A 23,975-nucleotide genomic window follows, 5' to 3' on the forward strand; every position below is an offset into this window, starting at 1 on the left:
CATGACCGAGTTTCGGTGCTCGAAGTGCGTCAACTCTAGGATCACTGAGAGATAAGTCAACTATTGGGGAAGCTGGTTGATGGTAGTTACTGGCTTCTTTCAACCTCTTTATTGGAACTTTTGACCTGGAAAGCCATCTGAATCCGAATGATCCGTTCACAACGAGAACTGAAATGAAACGATGAGCTAAATGCGGAAGCGCAGCTAAAAGCACATCATAATAGTCATAATAAACCTATAATTGTAATGCGTCAACACGAGCAACCAGCCCCCTGCCCACCTCCCCCCCTCGAATTAGCCCCTGCCCCTCCCCCTGGGTGGCAACCAAATAAGCTGAATTGGCAAAAAGTCGGGAAGGAACCAGTCATGCGTAACCTTCCCCAAATCAAATCACACACTCGAAACTTAAATACGTACACTTACACGGAGAGAAATAAGTTCACATTGTCACTAACACTTGAAGAACATTCATACCTGCTTCACACGCACTCATTCAACCTATGGACCTATATTTATTAATCACTCGAAACTGCAATAGAAGGCACTCTGCATTCTAAAAGATTGGTTTTTTATTTGTTTAATATTTAAAGTAGTATATTATAATATGCTCCGAATGTTCTGAGTGTAATGAATAATAAAACAGAGGTGGAAAACGAGCAAAACTCTAAAGCACGTGGTTCTGTTGATAAGCGCGTGTGTCGAGCATTAGCTATGTGTGAGTGTGCGAGGAGTGTGGGCTGTTATCAGAAATTTGAATTTCCAACCGAACGTATTATTTTATGGTAATAGGATCGTCAAATTTGCCTAATGAATTAAACGCATAGTTTATTAAATACAAGTCCATTGCGTATTCGAAGTATTAGAACTTGATAATTTCGAATTGGTTTAATAACAGTCGTTCTTCATAACTGAATTGATTTACTTAAGATACTAAAAGAGTAATTGCTAATTTACTTACAACCAGTCAAACATAATACTTATGAATAAAGGCCAACAAATTGTTTTACTTAGCTTGTACTAATCATACTAATCAAACGTTGGGTAAACTCAGCGATCAGTTCGGATCTCATTTTATAAAATTAATTCCCCACTCTATCCCCTCTTTCTTGCAGACAAACTCCTAGGCCGACACAATCCGGGCCATCGCAATAGCACCAGTAGCGAGGCGACCAGCGATGACATAGAGCTCCCGAGCAAATCGAAGGGCAACTCATGCGCCGGCAGCAACCAGAGTCGCTCGAAGCGCCACCAAAAGCAGTCCGGCCAGCAGACTCGAAATCCCGATCACAATGGCCAGAGGACCGGAGCAGCCCCCTTTACGGGCCAGAAAGCCAAGCAGGGGAATGCCAAGTGGCGCCAGCAGCTTCCCAATCACAGCAGCAACAACCAGCAGCAGCTTATGCAACAACATATGCAACAGCAGAAGCGCGGCAGAAACAAGAAGCCCGGAAAGTGGAGCAACAACATCATTGACGACAATACGGACAGCAACTTGGTCAATCACGGCGGCAGCGGTCAGCAGAAGATTTGCAACAGCAGCTCCTCCTCTGCTCTGAGTTCGCCCACCACATCGGCAACCAGTTCGCCCGCCAGTTCGCCCACCAGTTACCTCCATGCGAACGAAAATCGGAAGCGGATGGAAGCGGCACTGGAATGGCGTCGGGAGCAAGGGCTTGGTCGCCAGAACGCCAACTTCCTGGTGCCTCCCCTCCGGCAGTACGAGCAACTGGAGTTGGACGACAAAACCGTGGTGCAGCAACTGCGTCGCCACATCATAGATAATCATCTGCTGAGGGTATACGGCTTTCCCGTGGATTCGGTGGTCCACGAAGGCGCCATCGAAATCTTCAAGTGCATGCCACACATGAGTTTCGCAGCCGCGCTGGCGGAAACTGCTCAGGCCGTTACAGTGATCAACTACCACGACGGACTGACCAACCGCGCCGAGGAGGAGGTGGCCAACTCGACCGACTCGGGCAACAGTTCCCCGCAATCCTTGGACTCCGAATCAGGCGGCGAGTGGAGCGGCAGCGAATGCGAGTCCTCGAACTCATCGTCCTCCTCCGCCGGCGAAGCCCCGCTGGGTCTCGAGCTAAAGTACTGCCATTTTGTGTCGGTGGAAAGGAGTCTGTCCAAGCCTTGTGCGCGCTGCAAGCGCCACTTTCTAGTGGACGAGCTGACGGGTCAGTACTTGACCCATGAGGAGTGCCAATACCACTCAGGCAAGTACCAGCGGTACTACGATGGCGTCAGGCACGGACGCTGGACGTGCTGCAACGAGGGCGAGGAATCCTCGCCGGGATGCTGCCTGGGCGACCGACATGTGTGGTCGGGATCGGTTGTGGGGGTCAACGGGCCCTACTACGACTTCGTTAGGACCGAGCACCGAAGATCCAGCGGGGACCAGCCCGCCGTATACGCCCTCGACTGCGAGATGAGCTACACGGGTCGAGGTCTGGACGTGACCAAGGTCTCCCTGGTGGCACTCAACGGGCAATTGGTGTATGAGCATTTCGTTCGGCCCGTGTGCGACATAATAGACTACAACACCCAGTATTCGGGCATTACGGAAACGGATCTGTGTTCCGGAGCAAAGAGTCTGGCCGAGGTGCAGAGGGATCTCCTTCAGCTGATCACGGCGGACACCATCCTTATCGGACACGGACTGGAAAACGATCTGCGAGCGCTGCGCTTGGTGCACAACACCCTGATCGACACCTCCATTAGCTTCCCGCACTGCAATGGGTTCCCCTACCGCCGAGCCCTGCGTCACCTCACGAAGGTTCACCTGAAGCGTGACATCCAAACGGGCGACGGCACAACGGGACACAGCAGCTTCGAGGACTCGCGCGCCTGCATGGAGCTGATGCTGTGGCGGGTCAACCGTGAGCTGGATCCCGCTTGGAGCTGGGACGATTAGAGGACTCGATCGGGGGCGAATCGGCGTTATTTGGGGTGGGGTGGAAGGTTGCGGGATGGGCAGCAAGTACTTTTAGTTGTTAAGCCAGCTCGTACTAGTACTGTATTCAAAAAACACAATCGTAAAATCTCAGCTGGGTATCTCTCCTGGCAATCGGTTTCTATAGCACAGACTAACCGACTTATCTCGGTTATACGTATAGGTGCCCATTGCCAGGGGTTGGCTCAGCATATACATATACATATACAATATATGAAGTAAATCGCAAAATTGAAATGACAAAAATGGCAAAAGAAAGCAAGCGAAGGATGAGGAGGACAAGCAAATAACTATATGCGGTACATAAGGAACATTTTGTAAGCGTATATTTATAGATAAATATTACTTTAATCTACATATGTATATACACATATTGTTTTTTTTTCTTGATTAATTTCGAGCCACGAGAAAATGTACTGAAGTTTTAACTGTGATGTTTTTTCACTTTCTCACATATTTACACGACAAACGGAAATGAAAAGTAAAAGCTTAAAGAAAGAATAGAAAATACAAAAATATATACATACATGCCCGCGCACATTATTTTTTTAAGAAACGCTAAAGAAAGGCAATCCAAATAATTTTAATTTTGACCAAAACTTTCAACTAAAATCACTCCATTTATCTTCATTTACCAATTAGGTTTCGTTTCGTTTCGTTTTTTACCCCCAATCATTTCTTTTATTTTTTTACGAATAAAGCATCTCATACTCGTATACAAAAGGAAACGAAGAAAAGTAAAGTTTAACTTGAACTAGTTTATACACTATGCGTAATCGTAAGTTAGGTTAACCTAATGTTTTCTGTAAACGTTTAGATTATTTATTTAACGAATCACGCGACAAGTTCATTGAAAATTTATTCAAGTGTATAATTTTCCACATTGAACTCCATTTTAGGCTAAGAAATACTTTTCATTTTCTCTCCAGAAACTGTCGACGTTTTTAACTATGATTCCTCGACTCTGGTGTCTTATGAAACGAGCCGAGGAGCACTTTAATTGAAAATCGATGTTCCTAGCAGAATAAGTTTCAGCACAAATACACTGCGCCAAGCAGATGTCTTTATATTGAACGGAAAGAAAGCGAAGAGTAATGCAAATGCACAACGAAGATTTCATGAGAATAAAATCAAACAAGATTTGTCTAAAACTAAATACTCACAGCAGTGGCTCTTATTTCTGGGATGGGGCATGGCAGAGGGGGAACACCCAGTTGGTAACCATTCTTCTAGAGATCAGCTTCGGGAATTTTTCGCGTGACGAAGGCACCTCAAGCGTCGACGTCAGTGCTGTCGAATTTCTTCCACCTTGGCATGTGGTAATCTTATGGAAAAAACACACTTAATGCTGTTAACAATGCCAACAATGTTTACAAGAATACCTGCGCATGCCTCTTAATTTAGATGAACCTATTTACCTTGGCCAAACAAATGCTGCCATTACTACTATTCACTATTCTGCTTACTGGTTACAAACCGCGTTACCTTAGCACGACGATCAAGATCAAACCGCATGTGTTTGAGCCGACTTCGGCGATGGTGGCCCTGCGGAGCGAGGTCAGTGGATAGTGGATAAGGGAGTTAGCTCATAGTCAGCTATCCGTTGGGGTAGCTACCCTTCGGAACTCGGTACGGTACGTAGGCTGCTAACCCTTGGACACATTATACCCACACCTGCGGCCAAAAGCTGTAACGCCAACTTTGCGGAAGCGCCGATCTGTGTGATCAGCTGAGTTTCCCTTGAGTATACAAGTGCCAGTGCTGTTTGCCCAACTAAGTAATTAGCAATCAACGGGCGCTCGAGATCAGGTATTTCTGGCATCTGCGCCGCAGACTCCACCCAAGGTGCACATGGTCCATCTGAACACATAGATGTATGCATTACATGCAATCGTCGGTTGCATCCCAATCGCCATGGAATTTGTTCGGAAGAGACATCAGCCCAGTGGCCCAGTGGAGGTCACCGTCACCAACACAATCGCTGACGTCAATTCCAGCCATGTTAGCGCCCAAGTGCGAAGTGAACTCCTCCAGTGTGCAGCAGTGAAAGTAGAAAGTGATTCCAGTGATTCCAGATCGGAGAATGCCGATCTGGCGAAACACCGAGGGGCTGAGCCAAAGTTGTCTCAGCACTTATGTATGTCTTTGATCTTTGATATAACGAGTGATTGCAATCACTTCGCGATATGTCAATACAATGCAGTCGCTCCAGGCACCAGCAAACGCCAGATCACCGATCACTGATCGATTTTGAATCGGTTTAGTTTCTTGCCAGTGGCTCTTGAACGAAAGGGGGAAAACGAATCGATGGGGGGCAAGGGGGCCATTGATGATCATTTGACGGATGAAGGCGATCGACTAAATATAAATTGAACGTTCGTGTTTGGCACATTTGTGCGAGAAATCGCATCAATTGTTTTAATGTCTGGTATATAGACAGAGTTGGGATGTGTTGGCTTCTGGTATATGGCATGGCGATCTATAGGTAATGCCCCGTGCACGAAACCGAAATCTCTAGCAAAACACTTGCCAGACGAGATTATGCAATCGCTGGCCGAGAATACGAGTCGGGAGAGTCAATAGGGGAAGGGCGGAGATAGCATCCCGCCATTGTGTGCCTTTTCAATACTCCATTTTCCCATTTAAGGCTTTCCGACAGACAGGCAGTCGTCGACGACGACGACGACTCCCATGACATGCAAATCTTTTCCCAAAGTGAAGCAATTAGGTGACCACTTAAAAGACGTCACGGCTGGGCAGAACACACTCCTCCATAACCAAGTGCAGTTTCTACTTTGAAGTTCGGAGTATTACATTCCGAAAGCTATCTGGCAAAACAATGATAGTAACTGGGGGCTATCTGAGCAGATGCCAAGCAGTGGCATTCGGCCAAATGGCCAATGATTCATGCAGATTGTGCAATACTCCGAATCGGCTGTAGAATTGACCAAATAAGGCGAACACCCGAAATCGAGTTCCCCAATCCGATGATTCACGAGCGTTAGCTTTTTATATGAAAGAAGTCGTCGTCACTGTTGCATATTATTTTATTTCAATCGATTTTGCGTCACCTGCTGACCAGCAGTTTGCTGATCAAACTATACTCCAAGTTGAGGGAATTTGGAGACCGCGATTAGCCGAATAGCCCATGACATAATCACCGAAAATCATTACGAGATGTAACACCCATAAAACAAGAATGGCTCACTATACTGTCATCGCGCTATATCTGGTAATCATACATCATTTTGGACAGAAAATCAGGATTATACTAAAATACGTTATTTTAGATTGATTTTCTTGATAACAGGTCAACAAAAGGTCGCCCATGCATACAAAATATATTATTGCACAGCTAATTATCCTAACTAACTGCCCCCATCACATTTACGGGGATAAAAAAAAATTTTTTTTTTCAAAATTTTGCATCATGAATTTTCCCGAAAAATGGTAAAAATTCAACATTTTAAGCCTGGAATGCCATTCGATGGCAAATTTGTCTACGAGTGCAACGAGGTATCACATTAAATGATTAGACCAATACTTTAGATGTTATGAATAAAAAACATATTATTTTAGGTGAAAAAATTTGTATTTGAGAAAAACTAGTTTCATTACGGAGGTGTTTCATCATAACTTGCCCAAAAAACTTCGCACAGATATAAGATTTACATTTTTATGCAGCTAATGATCCCAACTAACGAGCCCTATAATTTTCCTGATGATTTCGAACAAAATATTTTATGGCAAAATTTTGATTTTTCGTAAGGGGTAACATCATGAATTTTTGCGAAAAATGGTGAAAATTTATTATTTCCAGACTGGAATGCCATCCGATGGGAAATTTTATTACGAGTCCAACGAGGTATGACACTCCATATTCAGACGATTTCTTCCATTTTTGTCAACAAAAAGCGTGTTATTTTGGAAGGCTTTGTATTCCTGTAATATTGTGGTTACTATTGCCGCTTATTATTATGACCTTAATGAGGTTCTTTGTTTATTTAATTCATTGTTTCTCATATCTCAAATAGTCGAATATCTTATTTGTGGATCAGAACAGATTCGATATATATGTATGTACATGCATGCATATGTATGTATGTGAAAAATTCATCGCCGCACTTTGGAATTTCTCTTCGACTGCAACGTGAATCATCTCGCTTTCGAGAGATGACTTTCGTTGGGAAAGGTAACCAGTTTTCCGCGTCGTGGTTTCAGTTCTATAAAAACGAAAGTGAAGCTCGCAGTGATGAGCAAGAAAAATGTGGGTTAATGTTCGCTGCGTTCGGCATTCTGGGTATCCACGTCAATTTTTAGAGATAAATAAAATGGTGGCATTTCAAAAATGGGAATACTTCTGTAATGACCTGTGTTTCTTATGTCAACGCTGCGCATAAGTAATAAGGGTCACGAAGTGGGAACAATTTGAGTGGAGCTCTCAAACACAAACACAGAGATAGGTCATCAGTGGTCACATGGGGATCCATCCACTGAACGCTTAATTCGAGTTGAAGGCTTTATTGCGGTGGCTAAACAAACGCACCTTGGTGCCAATTTCGGTGCTCATTTTTTGTTTTTGTCATGTTTTATCAACTTTGTTGTCTCTGTGGTGTTTACCTTGCACAGTCGCAGCTTTTCGACACCCACAGAAACGCAGGGAAAAAAACGAAAAAGAGGCAACGACGGAGGCCTAGACGCCACACGTGGGTCGCCATTGCCCCTGGTGAAAGTTCAAGGCTGCAACAGGTAGACACAAGCCGCAAACAGAGTGGGTTTACCTGGCAGATGTGCTTGCATATCCGAGGCGCAAAACCAACCAAACGAACTCTACCTCGCGGCGGTGCCACAAGGAACATGGAACCAGGGGTCGCAGATCTGTAGTAGCTTAAGGCGCCACACCTCCCTCTTTTGCAAGGACGCCTTCTAAAGCGAATGCTTATCAGCAAGGACTTCGCATGTAATGAACTAATATTGCGATTAGCTATTTGAAACAATCTCTTCAATTGAGTGTATTGTGGATAGCATAGCCAGCGGCCTGCGGAATACGATGCAATTTGTCTACTGGCACTACTGATACCGCTGCATTGTTACCGCCTTGTTGCATGCAGCATGCCATGCCCACGTCCACGTCCACGTTTGTGTACAACTTCTTACATGACGTGGGCGCCGGCATTTCCTCGATGCGGTGCACCCAACCCGAAATGCAAACCCGGAAAATGTGCAAGATACTGCGGCACGAAGCACACCAGGCCGTTATGATTGAGTAATTACGTTTGAAAATCGAGTAAATGGCCAAGTTCAAATGCTCTTAGCTGGCTTGCTTCATCGCTATAAATTTAATTGGTGTACATGGTGTGTTCACTTTCTGGGGCTTAATCGTACAAAGTCTTTATGTACATGTTGATGGCGCTAGACTGGTTAAGACAAATAAGATCAAGTAACAGCAGTGCTTAATGCGTAATCCGTAATGATTAAGCTATGCGAGTCGTACAAAACAATGCTTATGGTAATGGCTATCGGTTAGAATGAGCGACAAATGTAACAGGCGCTGCCATCGGGCGAATCGAGCGAAGCGGGCGCGACTTGGAAGATATAAGTATCTGTATCTGCCTTTGTATCCGTATCTTGACTTGCGTATTTGGCCTGAGAGTTGCGATTGCGGCCCCAACTTTCGTTAGTTGATGGTGGCGGTCGCCGATGTACCCGTCGGCTGCTTGAAGATAACGCCCGTGATCTCGCCGTCCTTCTGGATGACACAGCGTCTGCGGGGAAAGTAACGGATGTCAATTAATATACGCAGCAGAAATATAATTCATACATTCTTTAAACTATTCCGACTATTCCAAGAGTACCTTGAGCTACAGAACTTGAGCTGTTCGATTACAAATGGAGCCTGGTATGCGTAGCACACCTCCAACTAGATACACCCCCTCAGATCCCTCCTCCAACTTACTTGTTTCCGCTGTAAAGGCAAATCGTTGCAGGAGCCGTAGCATTCGGCTCCAGTTTGGCCACCTGCTCGGAAATGGCCATTCCGATGCCGGACACGTTCGGATCAATGTCTCCCTTGGCTGCAAAGATGCATTATGGCATTATGACAAGGCCACTGACCAATCATTGATACTCACTGCCCAAACACAATCCCTGGCGATTGGCCAGCAGAGCTCCCACTGTGTCCTGCCGTGCGGCGCTGAAAAACGTTATGGATTTGTGGTTTATTTGGAGTACTATCTGGAATGGACGGATCGAGGGTGCCTACATTTCCGCTAGGACTTTCTCCAGTTGCTGCTCCATGGACGATGTCGTTATTTCCGCAGTGAAAAAACAAAGCAAGAACAGAACCAAAACAATGACCAGTGTGACCGCTTGCCGAGAAGACGGCAATACCAATAAGCCGGGCGTTGAGAATCCATGCACAGTGGGCACTAATTTCAAAAAAAGTGACTCAAATTTATAATGCTTATTTCAGTTTAAAAACAAAGGGTTAATAGTTAAGAATCCAGAAACAATCCACTTTGGTGTATATTGTATATGGTTTATTCATAGCAATCTACATACAAATTACTCAAATCGAAGGGGTGAGACGAAGCACACGAAACAAAACACTGCAGTCGCCAACTACAACTAATTGCAATTAATTTATTTGATACCATTATATGCAGCGCTTGGAGTGCACAAAATTAATTAATTAATTGGCTTTGATAGTGTTTTTTTTTTTTTTTTGGAATCAAATACTCGCTCTGAGAAGCTGTCTGCGCCATAAATATGTAAAGTTCGAACATGGAAAAATAATTCTCAACATGCCGCTGCAGTTGGATTAATTGCATCGCATCGAATGACCTCGGGAAATTATGTATATTTATGTACTACATAGGTGGGCGTGGCCTACACGATCTCGTACTTCTCCACGAACAGAATGGACTCGCTCGAATACTTGACCGCCGCCTCGCTGTCCACCTGCACCACATCCTGGGCGACGACGCCCGCGTACGGCGTTTTCGAGACGAAGGACACCTGCAAGGGGAAGAAGTCACCGGGAATGGAGGCACTGCAGCTGAACTCCATGGAACCGGACTTGTTGGCGGCGTCGATTATGGGAATGTGCCACTGGAGCACATGCTTGCGTAAATCGTAGTTGTAGGTGCCGTCGTACTCCGCCACCGAAGGCTGCACATTCATTCTAAGGGTGAAATGGAATGAGTAATCGCCTGCACATCTACGCCAATACTGCACTTACGGCAAGGGAATGACAATGGCCACGTCCTGCAGCTCCAGCTGCTGCGCCTCCAGTTCATACTCGATGTTCACATCGCATCCACCCTCTCCATTATCCGATGGCCAGCAGTTAACTGGAAAAAAAGCGAGAAGCACAAGCACGTGGCTGAGCGAGAGGCAAGAAGTGGTTTGGGTTTGGGTTTGGGTGAACTTACTGGTCAGCGGGACGGCCGACTCGTCCTGGGAGACGAAGCGCCACTTGAGCACACCCACATCGGTATTAAGGGGAAACGGCTTGCCCAAGTTCTTTAGTCCGATGGTCGTGCGCGACTTGAACAGCTCCTTGTCCACGTTGGGGTGGGTCTGCAACTGCAAGCCCTGTGTGTGGTTGGGAGACAGCTTCAGCAAAATGCGTCCGTAGGCCTCGTCCGTAATGCGCAACGTCAGGAGGCCCGAGTTCTCGAACTGCTGCACACCACCATCGCGTCCCAGACGCACTACTAGTTTGTCCTCAATCTTCAGATGTACGCTGAAAATAGATGTTAAGCATTTAATAACTAACTATACAATCGAGCTGAAACCTACCTTTCTTTGTGAATGTCCGACGCAATAGCTGCCTTGGCCGCTGCACTGGCGCTAGCTGCAGCACTGGAACTTCCAGCGGGCGCCGCCGGTGCCAGATTGGCAATCTTCTCGCCCTCGTTCTTCAGCTGGTCCACGAAACTATCGACATCCTTGGACTTGCCACCCAGCTTGAGGGCATTGCGGGAAGCTGGTTTAGTGCTGATGAAATCGGAGCAATAAGCCAAGAGTCTAGATTCAATAGAGCAGAGAAAGAACTTACGCAGCCGCCTTGGATTTGGTGTCCACATCGATGGAGGTGATGCCGATGTTGGCGCTGGGGGCACCGGAACTGCTGCTCACGCCGCTACTGCCGAATCCGTCGGCGCTAAAGCCGCCGCTGCGGCCACCCATGCCACCCAGGGAGGGACCACCCCGTTTGCTGGCTTCCATGCGCTGCCGCTGCAGTTCCTTGGCCTTCTCGCGCATCTTCTGGCGCGCATCACGCTCCTGCGTCTGGCGCACTGCCTGGTAGACCTTCTCCTCGTGTGAGTCCATCTCCACGAAGGTCTTGATCTGGGCCAAGTTGACGCTCTCCCTGTAGCCGAGTGCCACGATCTCGTCAAAGGCGAAGATCAGATTGAAGGCGTTCTCCACAATCTCCTTCTCGTCCAGCGAGTGGCTATACTCGGGAATCTGCAAGCGTTGGGCCTGATTAACACTGGGGCTTGAGTACTTTCGTGTGCAACTCACCACTTTCGAGAAGAGGCGCAAGGTCTCCAGATCCTCCAGAATGTTGCTGGCTTTAGTGGTGATGAGCAGCATGTATAGTTTCTCCATCGGCTGGTAGACGTAGCGCACGGAGTCCGTCTCCACGTAGGTGTGCTGCTTACCAGCAGTCATCAGCTTGGGAAAGGCAGCCAGCAGACCCTCGATGCGTGCCTTCGTCATCTCGACAAACTGACGTGACAGAATCACTGCGTGTACAAACGTTACGGGTTAGCTAAAGTGATTATTTCTTGGGGCGCATGCAAGCCACTCACCTTTGCCATTCTTCGTGCAGACAGCCGCAGCAATGAGTACCTACAAGTCGGATAGGTTTAGTAATAATACCGGAATGCAATAACCCCCGCCGATGAGACTCAAAATCGGCGACGTGTAGGTGTGTGCGTGCGTAGCTCGGAGCTCTTACCATTTTGCTGCTGCGTTTCACGTTTTTGCCCTGGAAAATACTTCGCGGATCGGATGCGGACGGCGCAGGATGGACTGCTGCTACTGATCGGATTTGCGGGGCGATATAAATTTTGTTTAACAATCAATCCCCGTAGCTGACGTGTTCGGTTCTGCGACAAATGTTTACCGTGGCTTTGTGTGAGTGCGGGTAGTGTGACCAGCGCAGTGTTAATGCGCCTTGGGCCAAAAGGGGTAAGCTTGTGGATACCCTGCCATTTTTTTTGCTACTCTATTTGGAAAATTTTTATGTGTCTAGCCTTAGAAAGTTCACGACACCATCACTTCTTACCAGTGTAGAATTGAACATTTCAAGATTGTGCAAAGCATTTATTTAATAGGTTGTACTAGGCATATATTAACATATATAAACAAACATACTCTTTTCACTGTAGGAAGTAATGAGTCCAAGCATCGCCTTTACCAACACCGGCCGACACCGGCTATGCAAAAACAAGTTACACAGTACTGGCTTTTGAATGACCGTTTAATTTTAATGGAAACCATGTTTCTGGTTAAGAAAATATATAATACAATAAACAAAATATACTAATGTCGACTTCGCACGAACTGAGATCTCAGTTAAGTTTTTCAAATTGTCTTTGATATACCAAAAATGGTTTATGGCATGTAGCACCACATTTAACAGAAGCCAGCAAAAATTCAAAAGAGACCCCAGCTAGTTGGACGACTCGTCCAGTGTCAGCGTTTCCACTCGGCTGGCGATCGACGCCGCTGTCTCCTCCGCTGGCTGACCCTTCTGCTTGGCGTACTCCACGCTCAGGATGCGCATCACCTGTGCGGCAGTCATGTTGTCGCGCTTGTGCTTCTGGAAATTGTCCTTAACGAACTTAGCAAATCCCTTCGCCTCGCCCGCCGGCGTAGATACAGTGTTTCCTTGCTTGTCCTTTTTGTTCAGGAAGAGGGTGATGGGTCCCCGGCAGATCCTGCAGCGCAAATCTTCCACCTTTCGGGATCGGGAATGAGCATGTGACCTATGATGCGTAAAAACTGCATGACAATAATATTCTTTATATCACTTAGGAGAACTTACGCTTTGTCGCAGCTCAGACACTTGTAGGTATACTTGAAATCAATGCTATAGTTGTGGCAGACCTTGATCTGCGGCAGATCGGGGAACTTGTCGTTGGCTCTTTGGGCCCACATCTTCCACACCCGTCCGTGTCCACCCTCGCCATTAAACACCCAGGCCGCAGCATGGCAGAGTTCGTGTATCAAGGTGCAACGCAGGCGGTCCGCGGTAGTCAGCACTTTGACGCTCAGTTCCACAACGCTGCTACGCTGGTTAAGTCTGGAAACAAAATACATTTGTCAAATTCAAGGAGGATATCTGGTTGTCTCTATGAGAATCACACACTTGCGCTTGTTCATGCACCGGCCGGCAGTGTTGCGCAGCAATTTGGACCAGATGATGGGCACATTCAGCTCGTTGTTGAACACCTGGGCGTTATACATCTGGTAAAGATGCTGGGCCAGCTGATCCTTATTTCTTGAGAAGTTTTCCCGATAGAAGAAGGCCTCGTTGTCCGCCCTATCACGGCTCACTTGTCCCTCCAGGGATTTCAGGAAGCCAAACTTGCCGCGGCTCGCAACGGGTGAGAGATCCTTCTGCTTCCTAGGTTTGCGGGCCGTGGATTTTGGCGGGGCAGAAGCTTTTGGCGGTGCGGATGTTTTGGGCGGAGCAGTGCCTTTGGGGGTAGCCGTTTTCGGCGTAAGCAACTTGAGAATCGGGCTCTCGTGAGGAGTTGTCTGACCTTGCTGCCCAATGCCAAGCTTCTTCTTTACCTCCTGCACTCTCCTGTGGACAGGAGTCCCGGGTAGGTAGTCGCTCTCCAGTTCATCCAGCATGTCTAGGTCCAACGCCCTGTTCACTATCTCCTTAGCTTGGTTGTCGTTCTCGAATCCTGCGTTAGGGGTAAAAAGTTGGCGACGAATGTTTGGCTGGTGCGCAGGCGTGGCAGGAAGTTTTGCCTTAACGCTGGCGCGACATGAGCGTAGTATGTCGTCCAGGCGAGGGTGATATTTTGGCGCTAGAAAAAAGAGTTACACAATCATTTGAGTCAACCATTTAAAACACTAATATCAACTCTTACACGGCGAGTCCTGGTCGGGATTGCTGATCACCTCCACCTCATCTTTGCTCAAGTCCAGATAGGTTAGGTCGCCTCTCTTTGGCTGCTTCTCCTTGTCCTTATCACTGTCGCTATCACTACCGCTTTCGCTGAAAGTGGCATCTGCATCCTCATCGTCGGAGGCGTCTGTCCCGCTGTCGGAATCTATGAGCTTGCGCCAGCGATCCTCGTCCACATGATTGGTGCGCGGACGTGTCAACGGCTTTTGAGTCCGCGGACGCCTCTCTGTTTGGACAGCGCGTATCGGAGGCAGACGAGTCGAGTTTAAAGGAGTCTGATTTGTGCGCAGAGGTTTGGTAACTGGGGATAAAAGCGCGTGTGACTCAACGCTTGGAGGATAAAAACATGGATAAATTCTTACATATGCTGAAGTCCTCGAGAACACTTTCATCTGGCTTCGGCTTCTTCTTTTTAGCGGTGGTTACCGCTGTTGCTTTAATATTCCTGGGCCTCAGAGGAGCCTTCTTATCGCCACTACCACTGGAGCGCTTAAGAGTGCGGATCACATCTGGTGTTTGCCAAGACTTGCCGTACAATTGATTGAGGAGCTTTTCTGCGTGGGTGAGGAATTGCTCATCCTCGGATGCATCATCCACCGACAGCATGGATTTTTGGTGGAGTGCCTTCTGAGGCTCCTGCTGTTGGTGCTCTTGGTGCTGCACCTCCTCCGAGCTGGGCAGAGACTTAGTGGCCCTGGGCGAAGAGTAGTGCTCATCCTCGTCTTCCGCCGAACTTGACTCCATAGTGGGAATGCTGATTTTAATGTTGATCTTCGCTGAAATATTAATACTGCTGACCTGTATAGAACCGTGTTTGTCCCTTTCCGATGTGGAGGAACCAGAGCTGGCCTTTTGCGGTGTGAGCTCGCACTCGCTGCTGGTTTCCGGTATTTCAATGGATTCATCAGGAACGGGCTCATTGTCCTGAATCGTCGAGTTATGGGTCTCAGAGCTATCAGAACACAGGGTGTTGAGTTCGGTGTCATTATCTGCTAAACGCTTGCTGCTGTTTGTGGGCTCAAGCTCCTCGGATTCGAGAGTATTCGCCTCCGTTTCGTCGTCTGCCAGCCGCTTGCTGCTATCCAATCGAGTGGCATCTGTTGAGCAGATGGTATTCACCTGCGTATCGTTGTTCGCCAGTTGTGTGCTGTTGTAAATCGGCCTGGTAGCGGGTGGCTGCCAGTCCTCGTCGGTGGGCGACATGGACTCGGTGTCCGCATTAGCTAGACGGGATTGCTGCTTGCTAGAAGAGAGGGGGGACGGTGTCAATGGGCCATTCCACTCCATCTCGCGTCGCTCGATGGACACATCGCGCAGAAAAGCCTCGATGCGCTTCACTTTTTCGGTTGTGAGCATGGGCGGTGGTATGTCTTCCTGGCCGGGATTAGCCACAATTTCCCGTTCACTCACAGCCATGCTATCGGGAGGCAAGGGTTCTTGCACATCCTCGCTAGAATCGGATATGGTGATACAGGAGGCGGCGTCGTCGTCGCCGTCGCCGGATACGTTCTCTTCCGTAGTGGAAGAAATGCAAATGGAGATCTCTGGCTTGGTCGAGTGCTCCTCATTAATGGTCTGCACTTTCAAATTGCTGATGCCAGCGGACAGGAGCTCTACATCGCCCACATTGGCCACATCCTGGGTGCAGCCGTCGGCGCTCAGCTGCAAGGCTTCCATGTAGTCGGAATTGTCGAGTTCTGTGTGCACGTACTCCGTATTTGCCCCGCAGGACGGAGCGGGTGCTCCCACATTGGCGCGCATTGGAGCTTCTGACAATTTCCCTGTTTCCTTGTCGTTCCTCTTTAATGGCTGATCCTTCGGCGCATGGGACACCTGGAGTCGTTTTTTTTGGGAGGATAGCGTCAAACTGGCGAACTTTTGATTGAAGGGAACTTTTACTTTGCTCGGATCGACCGCATTGAAGAGCCTATACTTATGATCCGCCATTTTTGGGGGCGTCGTTGGGGCATTAACGGTAAATCAATCTCTATGAATATGCTTTAAGCAAAATTCGTATTTGCTATTATTCTGTGCGCGTCGATTTACGTTCATCGTTATCGATAGACTATTTGATTTTCCGACATCTAGCTAGTGCTGACCTAAAATGTCTAAAAAGGCATCACTAGTGAAACCAATTCTTCCGAGGAAATGCAACTAAAAACAAAACCAAACTACTGCTCGCTCAGTTAATTTAATACCATAATACACGCAAACTTACAAAATTAGCCAATGGCGATTGTGTCGTCGGCCCGCGAGTCGCTCTCCCACGCGATGAACAACCGCTTCTTGCCCAACCTGGAGTACTTGCTGCAGGGATCTATCCTGGACTCCGCCGTGGAACACTTAATGCACAGGTTGGAGACCGAGTGTCAGATTTGAATCGTTTGCACCCGCCTAACAGCCTAACCGCCTACCTACCATCAGACTAAAGGGACTCTGCGACAATGTGGACACCTCGCCGGAGCCGTTTCACGACCTGGAAGTGTGTATGAGCCTCCGCCAGCCCAATGCCAACCAGCCGCTGCTTCTTCGCGTGCGTCGAGCCCTTGGTCGCGATGCCCCCTTTCAGATGCGCTACCTAGGAAACCCCGAGGTGGATCAGCGCCGGCCCACATTGGTACGCAGCTGCATGGACTGCGCCTGCACCAATGGCATCTTGGAATTCCTCACGGAAATGGGTTTCCGCCTGGAGTTCGAGTACATAGCAAAGGGTTGGATTCATTAAATATATTACGCTTGGTTTGCCAAAATGGATAGTGAAAAATGGACTTATTTCAGGCTATATGTTTCGCAAGGGGCGCATGAAAATTACCGTCTCCAAGCTCATTAAGATTGTGCCCGGCAAGCAGCAGGACATGGCCAACGAGCCAATCTCACAAAGCTACATAGTGGAACTCTCTGTGGTGGCGCCCACGGGGCAGGAGAATGTCGGCGAGGAAATGCGCGTGTTTGCCGAGCAGCTAAAACCACTCGTGCAGCTCGAGAAGATCGACTACAAGCGACTGGGCGGCATGCCGTAGTTTATAATAAAAGTGCACATCGTATTTATCCAACAGTTATTTAATTGCTTAAATTTAAGAAAATAGACAAATTTACAGAAAAGAACCGAGAGGGAATGATTACACTGCCAGAGTGAAAAATATCTCAAATTCAACCTTACATACCACATGAGCACGACAACAACGGACTTTCCCAAAGCAGTGATAAAGCAGCTGCGGGCTGGTTAATCCTTAAAGGCCTCGTTAAGAGCCGCCAGATTGCGATCGCTCACATGACTCTGGAGATCGCTGCGGCCCATCAGCGAAATGACCATCTTCAGCGTACTCCAAATGGACTCGGACATCTGGTTCTGCCCTCTAAAGGTAGCAGCCATCGCCGCATTGGGCAGCTCTCGGGCGGCGTTAGTGTGAGCCTGCATGGTAAGTGCTGTGAGTAGGTGCTCCACAGCTTCCTTGTATGCCTTAAGATTCATGCAACATACGCCCACGTTGTAGCGCACACGGATGAAGCCCGGTTGGAGCTGCAGCGCCTGCTGATAAGCCTCCACCGCCTCCACGGAGCGCGAGCCGTTGGCCAAACTGGCGCCCAATCGGTTCCATGTCTTGGCATTTTGGGGATCCACCTGCAGAGCGGAATGGTAGCAGTCCACCGCCTTGTCGAACTCCCCAGACAGATTGTAGAGCACGCCGAGGGCATCCTGGACTTCGGCATCCACCTCCGACGGGTGCTGCCGAACGGCCTCCAAGTAGATCTGCTGCAGATCGCGCAGCTTACTCGGACCAATCAGCGACGAAGCCAACGAAGTGCCCTCGGCCTGCAGCTCCGGATGGGCTGCGACCAGGTGCTGATACTTGGGATGCACTGCCAGCCAGTTGCACAGCATGCGCACGGCGTTGTTCTGCAGGCCTTCGTTGGTGTAGCACGCGGCCAGGGCCATCAGGACCTGTTGGTTGTCCGGTTGCAAGTCGTAGGCCCGCTTTAGTGCCGCAATGGCCTGCGGATCCATTTCGTTCTCTGTCTGCGAAGTGCCTAGCAACTGCCAAACCTCAGCGCGATCCGGTTGCTTTTTGGCCGCCACCTCAAAACATAGAACTGCGCTGGGTATATCCCCCTTGGCCAGGTACTCCTTACCCTTTTCAAACGGGTTCTTCACATCAGACATGGGGTTGCCCTCGGCGAACTCGTACTCCTTGTAAGCGTCCATGCTGTCGTTGTACTCCGACAGCCACGGATGCTCGTTTTCGTCGGCCAGCTTCTGCCACTCATCCTGCAGCCGCTCCCAGAACTTTTCGTTGAAGCTGGCGGCGGTTTGCTCTTTTTGTTCGGTGCTGCGCTGGTAGTCGCTGATCCAGTCGTCCAGCGATTCCCCCTGTGGCGCCTGTGGCAGATTATCTGTGATGATAGTTTCCATGGCGGAGTCAAAGAAGGGGTCCTGCTGCTGTCCTGCCGCAATGGGCATCAAAGGCTGACGCAATGGCGGCAGGGACCGAAAGTTCTGGCTACTGATCAGGGGCTCGTCGAAGAACTCCTGGGCATGCTGCAGGTCCTGCTGCTGCGCCTGCATGTGGATCATCTTGTTGGGCAGGGCGGTTGCCAGTCCACGGGCAAAGTCCTGTCCCCACTGCTCCGCCTGCTGAGAGTGCATCTGCTGCTGCGGATTCCCATGAATATTTATGTCCCGCATCTCCTGGAGCAGAGTGTCCATCTGAAATGACTGCGGTGGGGCGGTGACCTGTCCCAGGAACTCGTTGATCAACTGCTCCTCGGGACGAGCAGCGCGCTCGAAGTGCCGCTGCACATAGCCCTCATCCTTGTGGGCAACATCGCGGGTGAACTGTCCGCCCAGCTGCATGAGAGGATTAACTCCGCCGCAGTCGCCCTCGACCAATGGGCGGAAAGACATGGTGTTCGAAGTGGAGATGCTACGTAACTGGGGCAACCAACGATAAGAAAAGGGGCCAAATCAGGTCCAAAACAAAAGTCCAAATGTCACAAAGATTACCTGTTTATCGGTCGTTATCGAAGCTATCGGCTTTATGACAGTGTTGCACAGCGCTCTAATAATAATAGAATATATCGCCGCGCGAAATCCTATCCTCCAGAGAATTGGTTTCGAACGCCAAATCTCCGACTGCACCATGGACTACGACCTTTTCCAGTCGGATGACGAGGAGATCCTGGCTACCTTCATACAGGCGACACAGAAGCATGAAACCCTGAGCGCGAAAATGGTCGTGGACGATAGCGAAGAGGAGAACCTGGACGACGGTCTACACTTCCTGCCCGAGTTCAACTGCAGTGGCCGGGACACTCTGAAGAGCCAACTGTGCGAGGGAGGCTTTCTGGGGAATGGCTACGCCCAATTGGATCCGCCACGCTCTCGCCTGGATGATCTTTGTTTTGACTTTGCCCCGGCTCAATTGGCGGTTGGCGCGGTAAGAAACTACCTGTACGGCGAGGCCTGGTAAGTTTAGAGATTCCCTGGCAACTGACAACAAGTACAACTCTCCCATTCTCAGCAAGAATGTGCAGAAGCTGTTAACCGTCGTGACGGGCCAGCAACAACTGCAAGCCACGGCCGCCTCTATGAACTCCGGTTGGTATAGAGTACGCCAGCAGGTCACACACTTCTACCATCTGATGCTGCGCCTGCGAGGCAATGAGCTGCTGCCTTCACATTTTCTTGATGGGCTTCGACACTTGATCAACGATCAGCTGGATGCGGATGCTTGGAAGGTTTTGTATTTTGCGGAGCACAACAAGGGAAACGACTGCCAGGCGCCGGCGTATCACCTGTATCACGGCGTACTGGAGTGGCGTTTTCTGGACCTGCATATACTGTACGCCTCTGGAAAGGATCAAACCTTCCTAGGGCAGCTGGAGCGCACACTCGATGATCTGATCGTTTGTGCTGGACATCACTACCGCAGCAAACATCGCCCGGAGCTCATTCATTCCTCGCCGTTCATGTGTCGCTGCAACAAGGAGCTGTGGCTGCTGCTGAAACGTCTTATTCCCAAATGGCTGGGAGAACAGGAGCTGGACTTTTGGACTCTATTCCACAAGGCCATGCAGAGGCACAAGTCACTCCACTTCCAGGGTGAGTGCCGAAAGTAGCTAGATCGTGCAGCTTCCTCTTATATTGGTTTTTCTTCTCGAGGTGAGAGCAATGCAATTTCCCTGGCATACCACGAACTGTATTCCTGGCTGAGGCTGGGGCTGGCTCGCTTGGACGAATACAACAGTGAAGGTCGGTACCAGCCGGATCACTCGCCGCTCACTGCGGCACCAGAAAGCTTCCAAACCGCCAGTCTGCTTAAGCAGTTTCTGGCAAACCAGCCGGACGAACAACAACGGCGGGTCTATCTACTTCAACTCTCTCCCCTTCAACTGCAGCTGGGCCAGCCGGATACTGATGTCCTGTGCCAGCTGTGGGAGTACTTTCACCGGTCTCTCAACTGCAATTTTAGTGTGGGAACTGAGCTAGATCAGCTGCCGCTTACCTGCTCCAATGGGGCGGCCTACGTCGATCGCTACAGCAAACTGCTGTCTAAGTCGCATATAGAGGATTTGAATCTGAGCAGTTTCACCATGTACGCGTGGATGCTGGGCAAAACCTTGAAGCTTTTGCCATCGCAGGGCAGAAGCAACCAACGTCAGAAACTACTCGGCCGCATATTCAGCAAGTTTAGTGCCGCGAAACTTTTGGCTCTGAATGAGCCTGGTATTCACCATGTGATCGAGCTGTTTCTGTGCCTCCTGCTCTGCCACGAAGATCTCGGCGAGTTGGCGCCCAAGCTGCGCGAAATGCTGCTCTGTCTGGCCCTGGAAAAACTGCCTCCGGTGCGGAGGATTCTCGTGGCCAAGGGCCACATGGCCCTTCTGCTCCTCCATGCCCAGCATCGCCTATCCATGGATGACTATGTGAGCAAGCTGCTCAACCAGTTGGCCACCATTCGCAATGATACAGAGGTGGGCGCCATTTATGTGGGCAGCCTTCAAACCATTTTCAATCTGGCGGATGACTTCAACCGCGGCGAGCAGCAGCTTCTCGGGCCCTGGCTGGCACATTACGTCGAAAAGTGTGGGCAGGCATCGCAGGATCGGCTATGGCAGACGCTTCACTATTTAATCCTCCGTCTCAGCGAGCGGAGAGCTGTGGCAGGCAATGCGAGTGGCATCAAGGAGGCACTTCAACAGCACATAATGCCACTGCTGAGGACCCAATACGTTAGTAGCCATAGCTCATGGCTTCCAAAGCTAGCGGCCGACTTCATCGCCCTGGAGAAGAATGGGGACAAACTGCTACTGGGCTTCCTGCAGGGACCAGAACCCATTAATATGACTGGTTCTGCTCAGTTGATGCTCCAGGTGTTGGAAGACGGAGGGCGACCTTCCAGCTCCACCATTATCCAGGTCTGGGTGAAGTCTCTGGTCCTCCTAAACGCACAACACGAGTCTGTATTGGCGTTAATGCCCCATGTCACACAGCTAGAGGAGTTTCGACACCTGGCCATTGATCCCGCCTCTTTGAAGGGCGGGCGCGAGCCGCTCTGCGCCTTCTTTGGAGCTCTGGGAAGGCGTGCCCAGCAAGAGGAGGCTGCTGCCCACGTCCGTATGCAGTTGAGCCACAAACTGCATGCCTATGTAAATCATTTCGAGCTGTGGCTACCACCGGATCGAAGCCGATCGGAACTGTGTTCCCGGTTCTACAGCTTTCTAGCCATTGTCATCTATAATTGTTCCACTCTAGCTTACGTGCGATCCAAGCCGAGCTGCTTCTTCCACCTGGCCATGGTGCGGTTCCTGCTCACCACGCAGTTGCAGGCGGGAGTGCCGCCCGAAGGTCGCCTTCCGCAAGTGGTTCACAAGATTTTCCCAGTTTTGCTGCAAGGCATTGGTCGACTGCCTTATCGCACGGACGCATACGTGGCCAAGACCTTGGAGCAACTAGTTCAGCACTGGACTCCGCACTTTAGTTTCTCATCCAACGCCAAGCTGGTGGCTCGTCCATATGCCACCCTCCTTCAGGCGGATATAGATGGAGAGCTGGCGCAGTTTGTGCTTCAGCTCCTGGTTACCCAGTTTTTGGTGGTCCAGCGGCGGAGGGCAGGACAGCATGCGGGCTTGGTGATCACTATCATGCAGCAACTGATAGAGAGCACGGGCAAGGAGCAGGAAGAACAGCTGCTAACCCTTTTGCGCGGCGTGCACATCCCGCTGCTGGAACACGTAATGTTCGTGGACGAAGTGGACCTCAGTCGCAACCAAGTGTTTGGACTTTATAAAGTGCTTGTATCGCACGATGCCTACAAGCGATCACAGACGGTCAGGGATATGTGCTCCAATCACTTGCGATCCCTCGCCGAAAAGCACCTGGCCCACTGCACCTACTTTTACTTCCAGATGCTGATCAGCCTGGCAGAGCTGGCGCCGGATCTAGTAGCTCCAATCATAACCTTTATAAGGGAGCAGGCAGAGCAGGTGGAGATAAAACGCGGCGCTGGAGAGGATGTGGGCATACGCAAGTGCTTGCAGCGACTCCAAAAGGTCTTGAGCAGGGTTTAGGCTCCAGGGTTTATGGCTTCATTTGTACATATAGGCTTCTCAATAATATGTTAGGCATTTTATAAAATCTTTATTATTTCAGTCGGAAGATTCAGTGATTCCTCCTTTAGAGATATTCGTTACGGTGCGGCAAAATGTACACGGTGGTTTACACAGTCTCGCGATCTGTGCTCAAGGTCTTAGTTGAGGTATTGGAAATAAATACATTACGATTGCTTCTCCTTCGGGCAGTTCTATAAACTGACGGCTAAACCACGTTTTTGACGTCGCGCGGTATACGATTGGTAAGCAGCTCGGCGGGCATAAAGCCGGAGTCGCCCAGGTACTTGATGGACACGTTGCCGGACGGACTGATGGTCAGCCAGGTGATGGAAGCGTGGTTAATGTTGATCCGGAGCCAACCCTCGGCGGGGAACTGCAGGGCTCGGCAGACAAAGTAGCGGATCACGTTGCCATGTCCCACGATCAGGGTATAGCTCTCCTTTTCTTGGTCGGGATAGGCGCGGTGGAAGTATCGGCGAAAGCCGGCTTCTATGCGCGATCCGTCGCGGAGGAACTGCTGCAGTAAAATGAAAGCCGAAAATCATGTGGAATACGCACTGGGTTGACCCTTGGCTTGACTTACAGATGCCTCCGGCTTCCAATGGCCCACTGGCGGCTGGGGCGGAATAGGCGCTCCTTCACGCAGGAAGGCACAGTTCACCACTTTCTCTTTTTCGAAATCGATCTGCTTGAGTATAATATCGGATGTCTCCTGGGCCCGCATCATTGTGGAGGCTACTACCTTGTCCCACTTGATGCCCAGCTCGCAGAGCCGTTTTCCAGTAAACTCTGCCTGCTTGCGGCCGCGCTCCGTGAGATGATGCGTGTCATCCGAGTCGCCCACGTCTAGATACTCGCCATGCCGCACTAGGATAATGTGGCGCGCCTTCTTGGCCTTCGCCTTCTCCAGCTCCGCGTTGTAGCGGTTCTCCTCCTCCGGCTGGCTGTTTCGCAGTGGCCGCACGAGGGCCCGTGGCTCCCGGCAGTCCCAGTTGGTGTCCCAAAGGGCCCACGGATCCACCGGCTTATCACTGTGCGTCCACGAGTTCTGCACGGCCGTCTGCGGATCCCGCAGCCGCTGTAGGTAGTAAGCCGCTAGTCCGGCTCCTGTGCCGCACGCGAAACTAGTTAACTTTCGCATCGTCAGGGCTTTTAGGTATTTTCTTTAAGTTTAGTTTTATTCCGCTGAATAAGTGCAGTATTTAAATACTGCGCTTTGGTATTTGGCAGACTACGTTAACGGGT

General features: G+C 49.7%; 8 protein-coding genes across 13 annotated transcripts in view; 3 read left to right on the plus strand and 5 right to left on the minus strand.

Annotated features, from left to right (window-relative positions):
* Positions 1–4,115, plus strand: part of LOC6616032 — a 28,239-nt gene extending 24,124 nt beyond the window's left edge. For all 4 annotated transcript variants that reach the window (XM_032724470.1, XM_032724472.1, XM_032724471.1 and 1 more), the window contains one exon: positions 1,113–4,115. In XM_032724470.1, coding sequence (XP_032580361.1) covers positions 1,113–2,920 — 1,808 coding nt within the window. In that variant the 3' untranslated portion in view covers positions 2,921–4,115. The remainder of the gene's footprint in view (positions 1–1,112) is intronic.
* A 4,132-nt stretch (positions 4,116–8,247) lies between these two features.
* Positions 8,248–9,334, minus strand: LOC6616033. Its single transcript, XM_002040363.2, has 4 exons — positions 9,222–9,334; positions 9,091–9,152; positions 8,916–9,033; positions 8,248–8,724 (listed from the first exon to the last, which is right to left on the minus strand). The coding sequence occupies exons 1-4, from the start codon at positions 9,254–9,256 to the stop codon at positions 8,637–8,639; spliced, it is 303 nt and encodes a 100-aa protein (XP_002040399.1). The 5' UTR covers positions 9,257–9,334; the 3' UTR covers positions 8,248–8,636.
* Positions 9,335–9,483: 149 nt separating this feature from the next.
* LOC6616034 (coatomer subunit delta) lies at positions 9,484–12,092 on the minus strand. Its single transcript, XM_002040364.2, has 8 exons — positions 11,931–12,092; positions 11,782–11,821; positions 11,492–11,715; positions 11,022–11,434; positions 10,763–10,960; positions 10,393–10,706; positions 10,200–10,311; positions 9,484–10,142 (listed from the first exon to the last, which is right to left on the minus strand). The coding sequence occupies exons 1-8, from the start codon at positions 11,931–11,933 to the stop codon at positions 9,848–9,850; spliced, it is 1,599 nt and encodes a 532-aa protein (XP_002040400.1). The 5' UTR covers positions 11,934–12,092; the 3' UTR covers positions 9,484–9,847.
* A 345-nt stretch (positions 12,093–12,437) lies between these two features.
* On the minus strand, positions 12,438–16,144 carry LOC6616035. 2 transcript variants are annotated; one of them, XM_002040365.2, is made up of 6 exons: positions 16,020–16,144; positions 14,483–15,953; positions 14,083–14,421; positions 13,347–14,019; positions 13,023–13,280; positions 12,438–12,963 (listed from the first exon to the last, which is right to left on the minus strand). In XM_002040365.2, exons 1-6 carry the CDS (start codon positions 16,065–16,067, stop codon positions 12,648–12,650), a joined length of 3,105 nt encoding a protein of 1,034 aa, XP_002040401.1. In that variant the 5' UTR covers positions 16,068–16,144; the 3' UTR covers positions 12,438–12,647. The 2 variants fall into 2 exon arrangements, with proteins under 2 accessions (XP_002040401.1, XP_032581937.1); XM_032726046.1 differs by having other exon boundaries at positions 14,483–16,144.
* A 76-nt stretch (positions 16,145–16,220) lies between these two features.
* Positions 16,221–17,168, plus strand: LOC6616036 (mediator of RNA polymerase II transcription subunit 18). The gene is made up of 3 exons (XM_002040366.2): positions 16,221–16,474; positions 16,545–16,831; positions 16,899–17,168. The coding sequence occupies exons 1-3, from the start codon at positions 16,350–16,352 to the stop codon at positions 17,138–17,140; spliced, it is 654 nt and encodes a 217-aa protein (XP_002040402.1). The 5' UTR covers positions 16,221–16,349; the 3' UTR covers positions 17,141–17,168.
* Positions 17,163–19,284, minus strand: LOC6616037 (peroxisomal targeting signal 1 receptor). The gene is made up of 2 exons (XM_002040367.2): positions 19,123–19,284; positions 17,163–19,050 (listed from the first exon to the last, which is right to left on the minus strand). Exons 1-2 carry the CDS (start codon positions 19,258–19,260, stop codon positions 17,344–17,346), a joined length of 1,845 nt encoding a protein of 614 aa, XP_002040403.1. The 5' UTR covers positions 19,261–19,284; the 3' UTR covers positions 17,163–17,343.
* LOC6616038 (protein MMS22-like) lies at positions 19,239–22,932 on the plus strand. Its single transcript, XM_002040368.2, has 3 exons — positions 19,239–19,584; positions 19,640–20,220; positions 20,281–22,932. Exons 1-3 carry the CDS (start codon positions 19,259–19,261, stop codon positions 22,686–22,688), a joined length of 3,315 nt encoding a protein of 1,104 aa, XP_002040404.2. The 5' UTR covers positions 19,239–19,258; the 3' UTR covers positions 22,689–22,932.
* Positions 22,739–23,917, minus strand: LOC6616040 (serine/threonine-protein phosphatase Pgam5, mitochondrial). Of its 2 annotated transcripts, none has more exons than XM_032726050.1 (2): positions 23,314–23,917; positions 22,739–23,244 (listed from the first exon to the last, which is right to left on the minus strand). In XM_032726050.1, the coding sequence occupies exons 1-2, from the start codon at positions 23,869–23,871 to the stop codon at positions 22,936–22,938; spliced, it is 867 nt and encodes a 288-aa protein (XP_032581941.1). In that variant the 5' UTR covers positions 23,872–23,917; the 3' UTR covers positions 22,739–22,935. The 2 variants fall into 2 exon arrangements, with proteins under 2 accessions (XP_032581941.1, XP_002040406.1); XM_002040370.2 differs by having other exon boundaries at positions 22,739–23,247; positions 23,314–23,916.
* Positions 23,918–23,975: the final 58 nt, after the last annotated feature.

Source organism: Drosophila sechellia, chromosome X, assembly GCF_004382195.2.
Source record: "Drosophila sechellia strain sech25 chromosome X, ASM438219v1, whole genome shotgun sequence".
Classification (NCBI taxonomy): Eukaryota; Metazoa; Arthropoda; class Insecta; order Diptera; family Drosophilidae; genus Drosophila; species Drosophila sechellia.

Coding starts and splice junctions, on each gene's coding strand:
- LOC6616033 (XM_002040363.2), bottom strand. CDS start 9,256: ATGGAGCAGCAACTGGAGAAAGTCCTAGCGGAAAT. Junction 9,153..9,221: donor GAGAAAGTCCTAGCGGAAAT/GTAGGCACCCTC, acceptor AACGTTTTTCAG/CGCCGCACGGCAGGACACAG. Junction 9,034..9,090: donor CCAGGGATTGTGTTTGGGCA/GTGAGTATCAAT, acceptor GCATCTTTGCAG/CCAAGGGAGACATTGATCCG.
- LOC6616034 (XM_002040364.2), bottom strand. Junction 11,716..11,781: donor CTGCACGAAGAATGGCAAAG/GTGAGTGGCTTG, acceptor TTGTACACGCAG/TGATTCTGTCACGTCAGTTT. Junction 10,312..10,392: donor GTCGGCCGTCCCGCTGACCA/GTAAGTTCACCC, acceptor CTTTTTTTCCAG/TTAACTGCTGGCCATCGGAT.
- LOC6616035 (XM_032726046.1), bottom strand. CDS start 16,067: ATGGCGGATCATAAGTATAGGCTCTTCAATGCGGTCGATCCGAGCAAA. Junction 14,020..14,082: donor TCCCGACCAGGACTCGCCGT/GTAAGAGTTGAT, acceptor TCTTTTTTCTAG/CGCCAAAATATCACCCTCGC. Junction 12,964..13,022: donor TGTCTGAGCTGCGACAAAGC/GTAAGTTCTCCT, acceptor TACGCATCATAG/GTCACATGCTCATTCCCGAT.
- LOC6616036 (XM_002040366.2), top strand. CDS start 16,350: ATGGCGATTGTGTCGTCGGCCCGCGAGTCGCTCTCCCACGCGATGAAC. Junction 16,475..16,544: donor GTGGAACACTTAATGCACAG/GTTGGAGACCGA, acceptor ACCTACCATCAG/ACTAAAGGGACTCTGCGACA. Junction 16,832..16,898: donor GTTCGAGTACATAGCAAAGG/GTTGGATTCATT, acceptor GACTTATTTCAG/GCTATATGTTTCGCAAGGGG.
- LOC6616038 (XM_002040368.2), top strand. CDS start 19,259: ATGGACTACGACCTTTTCCAGTCGGATGACGAGGAGATCCTGGCTACC. Junction 19,585..19,639: donor TACCTGTACGGCGAGGCCTG/GTAAGTTTAGAG, acceptor TCCCATTCTCAG/CAAGAATGTGCAGAAGCTGT. Junction 20,221..20,280: donor CAAGTCACTCCACTTCCAGG/GTGAGTGCCGAA, acceptor TTTCTTCTCGAG/GTGAGAGCAATGCAATTTCC.
- LOC6616037 (XM_002040367.2), bottom strand. CDS start 19,260: ATGGTGCAGTCGGAGATTTGGCGTTCGAAACCAATTCTCTGGAGGATA. Junction 19,051..19,122: donor CGATAACGACCGATAAACAG/GTAATCTTTGTG, acceptor TGGTTGCCCCAG/TTACGTAGCATCTCCACTTC.
- LOC6616040 (XM_002040370.2), bottom strand. CDS start 23,871: ATGCGAAAGTTAACTAGTTTCGCGTGCGGCACAGGAGCCGGACTAGCG. Junction 23,248..23,313: donor ATTGGAAGCCGGAGGCATCT/GTAAGTCAAGCC, acceptor ATTTTACTGCAG/CAGTTCCTCCGCGACGGATC.